Source organism: Thunnus albacares, chromosome 10, assembly GCF_914725855.1.
Source record: "Thunnus albacares chromosome 10, fThuAlb1.1, whole genome shotgun sequence".
Classification (NCBI taxonomy): domain Eukaryota; kingdom Metazoa; phylum Chordata; class Actinopteri; order Scombriformes; family Scombridae; genus Thunnus; species Thunnus albacares.
Window position 1 is genome coordinate 23,319,467 of NC_058115.1, and position 13,839 is coordinate 23,333,305.

General features: G+C 37.2%; 1 protein-coding gene across 9 annotated transcripts in view; it reads left to right on the forward strand.

Annotated features, from left to right (window-relative positions):
• LOC122989911 (ecto-NOX disulfide-thiol exchanger 2-like) overlaps window positions 1-13,839 on the forward strand; it is a 196,242-nt gene that overhangs the window by 164,239 nt on the left and 18,164 nt on the right. For all 9 annotated transcript variants that reach the window (XM_044362944.1, XM_044362945.1, XM_044362946.1 and 6 more), the window contains 2 exons: window positions 2,230-2,350; window positions 6,919-7,106. In XM_044362944.1, the coding sequence (XP_044218879.1) occupies window positions 2,230-2,350; window positions 6,919-7,106 (309 nt within the window). The remainder of the gene's footprint in view (window positions 1-2,229; window positions 2,351-6,918; window positions 7,107-13,839) is intronic.

Sequence of the window (13,839 nt, forward strand, 5' to 3'; positions counted from 1 at the left end):
AGGTAAAAAAAAAATCCCTGCTAAAGTTCAGCTTGTTAGTCTTGCTCATTTGTAATCTATCATTTTTAAGTATTCACACTGTTTTCAATGTTGGACATACTTGTTTTAGACTAGGTATTGCTGTTTTTCAAATGGGTATTCTGGTTTTTAATTAAAAAAAACTTTTGTAAGTTTGGGGAATGGCTTTATGTGCTGAAAACCATGGAGAATCAGTCTTATCATTGTATCAGTGTACAGGCTTCTGCTGCAGAGGAAATCAGCGGCTCAGGCGACATGTCACGTCCCTTCCTGCTCTCAGTAAAGTGAAACCTGTTATGTCTCTTAAAGGACACCAGTTTTTCTTCCCCTTTGACATGGCACCGGAAATTGAAGGGGACAAATTGAAAGGTAGATGGTTGTGGAAAACAAATGTAGAGACTTAACCACTGTAAAAATTGCAGTTATTGCACACTGTGCTTTTGTGTAGTTATTCTACCCTTAAGCTTGGTTGGAAAATGTAATGTATTTTTCAGTAGTAGTAATTCTCGTATGTAAAAATCGGACATTAAAAATGTTTTCTGTAATGTTTTATTCACGACTACTTTGAAACACTCTGGGATATTATTCAAAGGGTTTTCAGTGTTAACAGCATGAAGTTAGATTCATGAAGGATTACAGTGCTCTTTGAGCTTTAGTACCTTAACATGCTCAATAGCCTATTTTAATCCCTCTGTCTTTTATCTGTTATATACTTTCACACTGCATTAACTAGAGAAGAAAGGCCTTATGCCCTCCAATTTGATAATAAAACAGGTGCACACTCGTTTTGTGTGCACACGTAGGTGTGTATATGTGTGTGTGTGTGTTTACCAGGCACTAATAGTAAGGTAGAAGGTGGACAGAACAAAATTATCTCGGTACAGGTCAAGCTGTACCACACTAATAGTTTCCAGAGTGATGGTCAAAGTATTTTCACATTATTTTATCCTCCTTGGAGGGCTAAAAATGTTAAGTCTACCCAGCAGTGGAAGAAATATAGATATTTTCCTTAAGTAAAAGTACCAATACCATAATGTTGAAATGCACAATTACAAGTAAAAGCCTTGCATTCAAAATTCCACTTAATAGAAAAAGAACAGAAGAATTATCAGTTAACTTTTCAGCTAAAGTATGAAAAGGAAAAGTATTCATTCTGCATTGTTATATATGACATCATTATAGTATTAATACTGATGCATTTATGTGTAAGCAGTATTTTACTGTAGAAGCTGTTCAAGGTGGAGTTATGTTTAACAACTTAATACACAGGTGGCTTAGATAGTTTAGTTTGGTGGTGCCCAACCTAGAGGTCGGACCTAGATAGATAAATTGGAGCGGTTGTGAGTAGTGATGTGTCAGTCACGAATGAGTTGGCTCTATGAGCTGGCTCCTTTAAATTAACAATTTAATTAATGGGAGTGGGCTCATGTCTGAGAGCCAATTTCTTTTTACTTTCCTTTTTTTTTTAAATGAATACAAGACAGAATAATAGGATGATCTTTTCATCACACTACTTGGCCATGCACTCTCCATGCACTGACTGAATGTTGTGTTGATCTCTATGTATGTGCGACCAATCGTGTGTGTGTGTGTGTGTGTGTGTGTGTGTGTGTGTGGAGGTGGGGTTAGCTCTGATGGACTATAGCTGCCTTGCTAACCCTTTTACATTATTTAAGGTTTTTATACCGAAAATCATTTAAAATGATGGTATTCTGGAAATTATACAGTTTAGTATAATTGCATTGAATAATATAAGTGATATATGTGCACACATACCAGTCATATGTCAAAACATTGCTAAATTTGGCTGAATTACAAAAGCCAGAAGTGGTACTAAATGAAGAGCCGTTTGGGAACCGTTTGGGAACCGTTTGGGAACCGTTTGGGAACCGTTTGGGAGCCGTTTGGGAGCCATTTGGGAGTCAAAGGAGCCAGCTCTCATTGCTGAGCGGAGCTAAATGATCTGGCTCACTAAAAAGAGCCGGAATTTCAATCACTAGTTGTGAGATAATTATTGGAGAAGTTCTGCTATGCAAATTTGGATTCATTTTTTGAACTTCAGTCTTTGCTTTTTTGTGAATCATCTGAGAAGTTTAGGGGTGGAACTGTGAACAACTCACAGTCGGCGGTATTGCTTTACAACCAGTAGAGTGAGTATACAGCATATCCACAGTGCAGATATTTATCTGCTGCTTTTCTTGTGTTTGTCAGGATATTAGAAACATGCACCATGAGCAGCTTATGGGCATCAGGGGAGAAGAGGAGATGGAAATGTCTGATGATGACATGGAGGACTCTTCTGCTTCCAAAAACAAAGACTCTGAGGACTCAGGTAAAGTTTTTTGGGATGACACTCAACAGTGTGCAGGTGCTGATAGAGATGAATACTGTGATCCTACCAGGCAATACTGTACCTGTCAGTAGTATTTTGGCACAAAGGAGCGTATACTCTTTACAACCAAAGTAATTCAAAGCTGTGCTAGATAAGCATATTGATTCCTCTGAGTGGCAGCAAAAATAACTTTTCCAATGTTTAATTTTTGAGTGAGACAGCATTAGTTAGTAAGCTTCGAACAGTGTAGTGCAATTCAGATAGTACTCCTAATTTTGAATTTTAAAACCTCATAAAATAGCAAGCAAAAATGTGTTTATGATAAGCTGTATATTTCGGTTTGCCTAGTTGTGACTTGAGCTATCGCAACACTGTCCACCCTTCTGCCACTTTTTAGTAGTTGTCATTAAACCCTTCATGTATTTGATTGTGCATTGAACTGCAGGACAATAGTGGCCATCAACATGCTGTACAAAAAATCCAGTGATTTTAGTGTGCTGGCATCAGCAAGTACACACATTTTGTTGTTTACACTGTGTAAATGACACAAACCACAATTACAATCAGTATATAGTATTCAGTTTGGACACAGTTTACTCTTCAGTAGACTGTTAAAGTGATATTTTTCAGAATAAGAAATCACTGTGATTAGAGACAGCAAAACAACTTTGGTGAATCCAACAAATGCTCACACAACGGTATGATACATTGGCCAAACACTCTATGTGTCATAATCTGTATTTCAAACTTGTAGTTTGATAAATTGCTGTTGTGGTCACAAAGGTAAATGAAGGCAAATGTTTGACACCAGCATTTGATTTTCTCTCCGGAAGAAAGTACAGGCCTCTTACAATGTGTTCTTGAAAGACATTCTGACTAATACAGTTACAGACAAAGGAGGGTCAATTAAATTGGCTTTACCAAAGATTGTATTACAACTGTTAGTCACAAAGGAGCCCCTGGAGCACATTAAACAGCACTGAATCCTAAATCACCAACACACACACACACACACACACACACAGAGAGAGAGAGAGAGAGAGAGAGAGAGAGAACTGGGGTCTGCATTAACACTCAAAAGAACCTGTAATCTGATATGAGAAACAGGAAACACAATAAGAGATAAATAAGCTGTGCGGAACAGGAAATAGAACTAATCTTTTGAAATCTCTTTTCTAAAGGAAAGTTACGCCCTTTAGGCTTCATATTGGAGGATGCTTTGTTATTATTACTACCAAGAATCTCTGCACAGATAAATCTGATATACAACAACAACAAAAAAAACCCTGTAGAATTAAACAGGGAATAGCATTAGTATTAGCTTTCTCCAATAAAAAATATGTCATATTGGGGTATGCTTTGTCAGATTTGATAAATGGAGCTAGATATATACACATACACAGTGTACATACAGATGCACAAGTTCAAAGATGCTGAAAAAAAGCTCAAATTATGGCTGAGGGTTTTCTTTCTCAGCACACAGATTAATGGGAGAATAAACTTGTTCTTCTTCTAGCATTTGTGTACATGCATGCGTGCAGGTACATGTGTCTGCTGTTGTTGATAACAATCCTCACTGGGGAAATAGAAAATGTGGGGGAAATTGGACAAATCTGGCCAAACTGTTGGTTTTCTTTGGGCACCAAGTTAATAATACTTGATAATCAATACTATCCTCAACCCTTACTTGCCTCACTGCATACTGCTGGAAGAAATCACAACACACACACATACACACACACACAAACTGTGCCATATTCTTATCTCAATAAGTCAGTAATTTAACAATGTTTCCACACATGGCTCAGGAAGGGGAAGAAAAATGTCCTTTTAATAAATTTCTCAACACAAAAGAACGTATATAGTATATGATGTTATGTGAGTATGGCTATTGTGTATCTGTATTCTTGATATGGTTCACGTTAATTATAGGGGAGAAAATCAACACAAGAATTTTGTTATCTATACCATCATTATCTTAATATGCAGTTTATAATTGTTACCTATTGGATCCATCCTAAATGAAATAGTAGACATCTTATGAAAATTCTTTCATTAATAACAGGAAATGTGAATTATATTTTTACACCCCTCTACACACCTCTATTTAACTGTTCAATTTTATGCAATGCTGGACAGAATGAATCTCTTTTCACTTTTATTCTTAAGGAAATTGGCTTCAAAATAAAACAACCTAGGCTTCATGAAATATACATTTATCTCTTAATGAATACAAGCTATGTATCTTTGCTGATTTTGATTCACACCCTGGCAATCACATATTTGATCTGCTATTTTAGACATGTATAAAAGACAACGCATATGAAAAGGAAAAGAGACACAAGAAGAAAAACCCAAATATCTAAAAAGGTGTTGCAAATATTAAAGTGGTGGAAGAAGCAAGCAGGAATAGTGCGGTAAGAATATTATTGATGTTATCGAGGGTCTAAGAAAGGAAAATATACTGCTACATGGAAGAACAAAAATAAGTTCAAGTTAGAATATAACTTGAAATTGAATTAGTTTATAGGCTACAGGTGCAGGGCAGGGCACCGTCATCAAAGCCATCAAACTGAAGGAAGGGAAGATAGGGAAGACTGTGTGGTCACCAAACAGATGATTTGATTCAAGCAGCAGATGGTAAGCTTAGACTTTAGCAGATGTAATAATGTTTAGGTAGCTCTTGACAAAAGCTTTATACCTGCAGTGTGAAAGCGTATCCAACAGCACACAGATGATGATGATCAGTCTGTTTGTTCCTGAGAGTCTAAGGCTTTACACATCAACACAAACTCAAGATTAATTTTACTTCCATTCAGTCAGTGAATGTACGAACACATTAAAAGATTTTAACTACAGTCATTGTGTATTGGGCTCTGAGCACTTCCAAAACATGGTTGACCTATGTTCAACAATGTACCTAAACACCTCCTCGCCATGGTCTCGGAACATATGAAACAAACTGGTTTTGATCTGCCCGTGGAAGTATTTGCTCCTTTTTAGGCAGGTAACTACAGTCATTGTGTACTGGGCTCGGAGCACTTCCAAAATGCGGGTGACCTACGCTCAACAATGTACCTGAACGCCTCCTGTGTAGTCACTCGCTGCTGATCTGCTAAACGTGCTGCTATCACTACACTTTCTGATTAGACACGGGGTAAGAGTGTCCATTCTTGATTAAAAGCTCTGTTTTCGCTGTCTACTTTTCTCTTTTTAGAGCACTTTTCTCTGACTCGTGTCATGCCTCATCTCAGATGTTCTCTCCCTGCGGGAGTCAGTCGGCAGAGCCCTGAAGCTCCGCCCTGCCCCCCCACACAGAGTGGAATGGCTCATCGAGCACTGGTTTATTCAGAGTTTATCAATATTAAGCTATCGCATGTCCAAATTGCACCAAATTCAACATGGCAATCCCTTTGTTCCCCAGCAATGCACCCACCAAGTGTGGTGTCGATCCAATGAATGGTTCAAGAGATACGTGAAGGACATACACACAGACATACAGACATAATGATTCCTTCCTTTAGCAGATAGATAGGTTTAGGGTATGGGCAGCTCCAGGTTACTGGTGGTTAAGTTCATGTGGTGAAAAAACAGCTATAAACTACTGAGGGGACATTCTTATTCTTCTGACAATAAGCTTCTTAATCCTATATGACTCATATATCCTGCACACACTGTATTTGCCAAACCTTTTCCCATCATATTATATATGACACATTAGACCCATGTAACCTTGATATTTTGGGATAGATTTTAAGTCATGATTAGCATTTTTATGTCTCTCTGAGTGAACTGAATAATCTCATTTGGGGCATTTATGAATACATTATCGGTGGCATTCATATCAAAATCAGTAAATCCACTTTGTTCTGCTTTCAATTGCACTGAGGTCAGCGTGAATTCAATTTCTCCAGGAAAGTTAATAAGAAAAAAAAAATAGGAAAAAGAAGAATCCTATTGAAGTCAAAAGCCTATTCAGAGATAAAAGGCACTTTTGCCATTTTTCAAAAGGGATTGTATTTCAGTGCCTGCATGGGAACATAATTCTTAAAGGCTCTCATACTCTCCATTTGCTTTAGAAATATGAAAGCAGGCGAATGATTCTTTGTCTAAAAGTCTCTAGAGGTTTCTTTACACTTTTGCTGTTATTGAGATTAAACAGAATTAACTTTGCAGCAGCTTAATGAAACATTTTATGGTATTTTTAATGCTTCCTTGTATAATAAAAATATGGATGATAATTCCATTTACAGTATAAAGTCACTGGACATGTGCATAAAGTGAGGTAGACAAGTGCTTCAAAGAAGTTGCATCTCTTTGTGACAATAAATCTTACACTTGAAATAAATTAGGTATTTTGTTGTTGCTAGCATTTCTGAATATATGACTAGAATTTGTCATTTCTAGAATCCGTTTCTCAATCCTTAATTGGCTTTTCTGAATCTGACATATATTTGTGTTTCTTGTTGCTGCCTGAATTGGTTACCTACAGGAAAATACTCTTTCTTAGGCAGTCAAATAATATCTCATTATGTGTGTTTGTTTTCATGTACTGTATGTATCTGTAGGTGTTTCCCAAGTGGAAGCCTTAAAGGAGGAGAATGACTCCCTGCGCTGCCAGCTAGATGCCTACAGGAACGAGGCGGAGCTGTTCAAACAGGAGCAAGGCAAGAACCAACCAGCCAGGAGCAAGGAGGACAACACACACTCTCAGCAGCTCAGCTTCTTACAGCGGGCTCTGCAAGGCATGCAGAAGGTAATGTGTTGTATACACATATACGTAATAGAGTTAGATTGATATTCTGCAACAATTAGGTGATTAAACGATTAGTCAATTGACAGAAAATTATTTGGCAGCTATTTTGATGTCGTTTCAATAATTTTTTACACAAAAAATGCCAAATACTAGCTGGTTTCAGCTTCTCAAATGTGATGTGGTGATTTAATGCTTTTCATGGTCTAACATGATTGTTTACAGATTATCTGTGGGACTTGGACTATGGATCAAACAAAACAAGACATCTGGAATTTTAAAACTGGATTTTTTTACTATTTTTTGTCATTTTATGGCCAAAACAGTGAACCAGACAGATTCATCGATAATGAAAAAAATTGTCAGTTGCAGCCCCTAGATTGATATTTTGATAATAATTATCTCATGGGAGCTGAAGTTTACCACTGACCATGGAAAGAAGTTTGGAAAAAGACACCAATAATGACAAAAACAATATCAGCTACAACTGATGTGGGTATGTTATTTTGACAATAGTGCTTTCTGAAGATGGGCTGTATTTAGATAAAGGTGTGTTTTCTAAAGTATTTATTACATCACATCACATAATCTCAGTAGATGTATAATTCACTTCAAGATTAGACCACTAAACAGGTGACTTCAGTAAGTTCTTTTAACACAATTTTTATATAGCAGTATATGATAATTATGAAATTAAATGATATAAACAAAATCAACACATTAATAACCCTGACGCTGCAAAAAATCCTCCTCAACCAACCATTTAATGCACTTGAGTAATTTCCTATGCAGCATTTCCTGCTTTGAGAATATCCCTGCTACCAGAGAAATAAAAGATCACTGCTTGACTTTTACAATATCACATAATTCCAAAAACACCCTTGAAAAAAGTTACTTTGCATGGAAAACAAGTGAATATATCCAGCTTCTATCATCATACTGGGAGATTATTCACTTATCAGGAAAACAAGAGCGAAACAAAAGCCTCATTCCAGTCATGCACGCAATGCTTTAACAGGCCATGAACAAAATAAATTATGTTTAACTTCGTTCCAATCAGCACAGGTGAAATCTTTATTGCTGTTAAAGCTGCCTCAATTATTTCTTATACTGTATGCAATTGTAACCTCAGAGGAAGTGGAGTGACTTTTTTTGTGTAAATCATTGCAGCTTTGGCTTATCACAGCTGATAGTAATCAGTGATTCAATCAAAGATTGGCCTGGACTATACTTCACTGATCCCGGAAATTACATATCATCTTCAAGGCTATGACAATACAAAATTACCTGAATGTAGAGAAATAAGCTGAAGCAACGATTTTCAGACAAATCAGTGTGTGATAATGTTGTCAGTGCACTGTAAAACTACAGTAGAGGTTGAAAGGCAGGCAAGAATAAATGACCCCTTGAACATTTCTGTGTAACAAATGGGAGAAACAGGCAGTATTTACTACTAAATGTGCTCTCTCTTTTAAATGATTTACAGACTATGTTATAGTCTGTAAAAAATAAGGAAAGTAAAACTTTTAAGATTTTGATGGCCCCTAGGTGTTTTTTTTAACTGTGTGTGTTCACTGTGTTTTTTAAAGAGCCTGGTGGGATGCTACATATCTGGCTTGGCTGCTTTCAGGTGTATTTTAAGGCTGCACAGACATTATTCCGGCTCTCCAAAAGTCTCTGGCTCCAAATGACCCCCATTCAAAAAAACTTCTCTCAACAGCTCTCTAGAAATACTGAGTCAATCATTTTTTTCAAATAGTCATTATGGTCTAAATCACCAAATTTGGGTTCTCTTATAAATGTGCTGGTGGGCATTTTGGAAATCATTGCTCTGTTAATAACATTCAAAGACTTATACAAGGCTTTGATGTCTGCCATGTGGGCAATGATTGACAACTGTTACTGACAGTTTGCTCACCCGCTGCTCTCCCCAGCTCCGGGACTCGCACTGAGTCGGACTAATGTCACAGTATTTCGGTAAGTTTAATGTTACTTGATTACAATACCTGCCCTGGTAGCACAATTTAGATAAAGTAGCAAACGTTAGCCCAAGCGTGCATCACTCAGTGTTCCCAGTAAGCTAGCGTACTCTTCGGTCCAAGGTAGCGGGGTGTGTTTCCAGAGCGTGAGAGGCAACACCCTGCACTTCTTATTTGGAAGGTACTGACTTTAAACAGAAAAGATGGGGCCGACCATAAGCAGCAACTCTGGGCTTTAAACTGGCTCCACTGAAAACAAATGGGTGATGTCACTACCAGTGGGTGATGTTGCTACATCCATCTTTATATACAGTCCATGGGTGGAGCTCTGATGGGAACTAAACTGAGGTCACCAGACTCCACGTACCAATTAGAATGATAAATGTGTTATGGCACCAGTATACTCCATCAGAGCAGCTTGTCGGGAAGTTGAACAGCTTCAGGAATCCTTCCCTCAACACCTTTCCAACATTGGATAAAGGGGGGCTGTGTCCGACATTTTCTGTAATTTTCCTGAACCATAAATCCAGCATTCATCCCCACATGACACTGTGATTGGCTAGATGTGTGGAGGTGAGAAACAAATGAGGATCTGAACTTGTATCAACTGTTTCTCTAATTTTTCACATGTACAGCTGAGTCCAACTTTATGAATGCCTTCCAGGAGTAATTGTTGCATTATGGTGGTTGGCTTTTCAGTCTGGCTTTGAGTATGGCCACTCAGTACAACAATAAACACGTTTGATTTCTGACAAGGTCAAACAACACGTCATACAAACCACTTCTTTTCAAGCATAATTCAAGCCTTAGTTCTCATGCCCTAACAGATGCAAAAGAACTAATAGGAGAGTCAGGGACAACCTGTGTGCCTACACAGTCCTGAGAAGGCCTTCAGGTACACTGAATCAGGTACACTGAGTGGGTGTACTGTGGGTGGACTATGATCAAGGTTGGTCGCATGCAGTCTCTAAAACTTGAGTCCCCTGTCCTTAGAAGGTGGTGTTTAATGAACAATGTTTTTTCTGAAACCCACATTTAATTAAAATTTGCTGCACACTTAGTTCAAGTGAAGTTTAAAGCCTCATCATATTAACACTCAGCCAAGGCTTGATTGTATAGCACAACCTGCTGAGGTTAAGCTAAGGAGGGCCTTGATCAGTTTCCTGATCAGAGGACAAAAGAGGCAAAGATGTTTACACTGGGATTGAAAAACCGCCACTCTCTTCCACTCCATAGGTGTTTATATCTTTTGATATCATTTTATACATAGCAACACTAGAGCTGCAATGATTAGTTGATTAATCAATAGATAGAAAATTAATTCCCAGTTATTTTGATAATTGATTATCTTTTTGAGTTATTTTTTAAGAAAAAATACTAACATTGTCCGGTTCCAGCTTCTTAAATGTGAATATTTCCTGGTTTCTTTAGCCCTCTATGATAATAAACTAAATATCTTTGGATAGTGGACTGTTGGTTGGGATAAAACAAAACATTTGAAGTTGCACCTTGGGCTTAGTGAAACAGTTATCTACATTTTTTACCATTTTCTGACATTTTATGGACCAAATGATTAATCAAGAAAATAATCGACAGATTAATCAATAATGAAAATTATTTTTAGTTTCAGCCCTAATATACACCCCGTCCTGTACAGCTTTTCTTATAGTTTTAGACTTCAGTTCACTTTCAAGCTGATTATATTCCTCTTTAAACACAGTGTGGTGAATCTTCAGATATAACACATTAGTTAGATATACCTCCTATACTCAGCTTGTGAGAAAAACTGATCAGATTTCTCATAAATAAATCTAGTTTACATTCACACTTACACTTACATTGTGTTATCTGGTTGGTAAATGTCAGTTTATTTTCTTTGCTGTGGATTTGCAGAAAAATGTGTATTGTACCTTTTACTTTTGCATACTAAAAATTTACATACAGAACTGTAAATTTAAGTAACACTTCTAATCTGACTCAACATGCAGCTGCAGTCATGTGTTTGTGTGCAGGTCAGGGTGTGAATCAATTTTTTGTTGTTTTGATTGAACAATAGAAATTAGCATTTAGACAGAAATTATACTCATACAAAATGAAAAAAAAAGAAAAAGGAATAAGTCTTTGTGTCCCGAGGACCAGGATTGAGAACCAGAGCTTCAGGCCATTTTTAATAGAAAATTACCCTTAGGAACATTTAGCAATTCGCTTGAAAAAAGAAAACATTTCCTCAGGCAGCAATCCACTTTTCTGATCACCTGCTGTGTTGTCAAATAGCCCCAGCTTGCAGTTACTCTTCCTTAAGCGAAGAGATGTCACAGAAAATATTGTTTTCAAGGCTGAAGAGCTTTTCTCCACTTCTATCTAATTTGACAAAGTGCACTGTAAATACTTTTATGAAATGTGTCTCCAGCACATATATGAAAACATTGAGCTCATTCTCACAAAAAAAAAAAACCGTATAGGTCTAAAATTCAGGCCACCAAAAACAACTTATGGTTACGTGACTTCCTTAGCAGTAGGAGATGGGTAGGGGGAGGTGACTAGATATTTAGCAAGATGGCATTAAGTTGCCTTTGCTGCAGGAGACCAGTATTTGCCTCCCACTAAATGCAAGTGTCTTTCCCCACAAATGTATTTCACTGGTGTTTACACTGCGATTATTGTTAACAGGATATTGTTTACACCACAAGTCACTGTGGCTCGATCAGGTGTCCAAACTATAATCTTTCTCTAACCCCATCCAAGTGGTTTTGGTGCCTAAACCTAACCACAGCATTGTCACACCATAAAACATCATTATATTATAAAACGGTCCTGTGGGTCGTTCTTATGGTCCCCATCCGTCCTCTAGAGGACCCTGAAAATACTCATATGGGTCATTTTGGAAGTCATTGGCACTAGCCTTGTTCTGTTGTTTTGGTATGTGGATGTGTTGAAACATTAGTTGACAATGTGAACACTTTGTTTTTTTCCCTTTTTCTGAAATGTAGTTGTTCTCTGATCTTGGAAAGGCTGAAGTATTATCAGCAGATAGATTTATCCTGTTTACACTTGCATGACACCACTTGAATGATCTGCAGGAGAGAATTGATGTTTACCTTGAAACTTAACCTCCAGATTGTCTTCATGTCAGCCTTTTCCTTAGTATCTCTCTAGTTTCGCCCTTTGAAGTTTACTTCTCTTTACAAAGTGACATGTACACCAAATGTATATGTACAGGTTAACTGTTGTATAATGACAAGCGGAGAAAGATATATATCCAGAACATATTGGCGTGGAGTATTTTCATGTTAAGAAAAGCATCCTTTAAGCTGCAAAATATCACCGTCAACCACATTTTTTCCTCATCTGAATGATGCTGAAAGCTCAAATGTTACCATATTTAAGATTATATATTTACCTATGAATGGTTGGCTGAGCACATCTGTTGTTTTTTCCACATACACGTTTACATCAGGGAGCTGCACAGTGCAACCACAATCTTCTGTTTATCACTGTGACAGGGGTCTCTGAGGGGCGGGGAAGCATATGTGGAGATTTGCCTCTGGTGCTTGCCAATAGTCTATTCAGCACCAAGTCTAAATTATAACAAATTGCATCAGTGCTGCAGTCACTATTTTGGTTTCAGTGTTTTGAGTCAAGCCTTTAAATTAATGTTCCGCTTTTGGGCTTGCGTCTAATAATGTGTAAAGTCGTAGCCTTGTTTGACCAGCCTTACACCACATTTCCATGTTTCTGCCCTCAAGCTTCTCTGTGGTGCATCTGTGACAAATATTTATACATTTTAAATTTAAGCTGTATCTTATCCCGGTAAAGAAAATATTAATGCAAGATATAAACACAGAATTTGATTAGATCTGTCAGACCTCTTCCAGAGGTGTTGCATTATGATATGACCTCAGCATCTCAGAGGTTGCCAGATGTAAATGCAATTTATGCAGAAGATTGTCCTTAGTGAGAAAATATCCTCCCATGAGAGGATAAGGCCTCATTTACATCTGACACTGAAGAAACAATCTTAATCTTACTATGTTATCTGGATAATAATCTAATTCAATAGGCCTCATATCAGGATATTGTTAATTATTGTTGTTACCTGCATTATGTCTCAATTGTTATGGAAAATTACATAAGCAGCTGGGTGAGCTCAACAACTTTGGTTTTTCAGCTGATTTCAGCTCATAGTATGTCACAAATATGAGCTATACAGATTACATTTACACCTATCTGAAATCTAGGCAGCACAATAGAGTGAAATCATGTGGTTCAATTATATTCCAATTGCAATATGTGCTGTTGCATTAACATGCAAAATGCATTTTTTTCAATGTCAGATTTCCACTTGCTGGCTAGCAGTTTGTCTTATCAGTCTTCTTGCAGTTCAAATACAGTCCATTATTGTGAACATTCCTTATGTGTGTGTATATACACTATGTACAGTACCAGTCAAAAGTTTGGACACACTTTCTTATTCAAGGGAATGAGAAGGTATGTCCAAATCTCTGACTGGTACTGTATATATACTGTATAGTTTGTTGGCTGATTAGCTAATAAAGCCGAACTGTTTGGGTTTGTTCAGGTTACCTGAACTGAATCTTCTCACTCTGATATCAGAGTTTCCTGTGACAAAAAAAACTAGATTTCGAAAGTAACTTGCCTAAATAAACCATTGCTATTTAATCTTCACCAACAGCCCAACAATATTTAAAGATATTTCTTAGTATTTTTCCTCTTAAATTAAATTAAATCTTAAATTT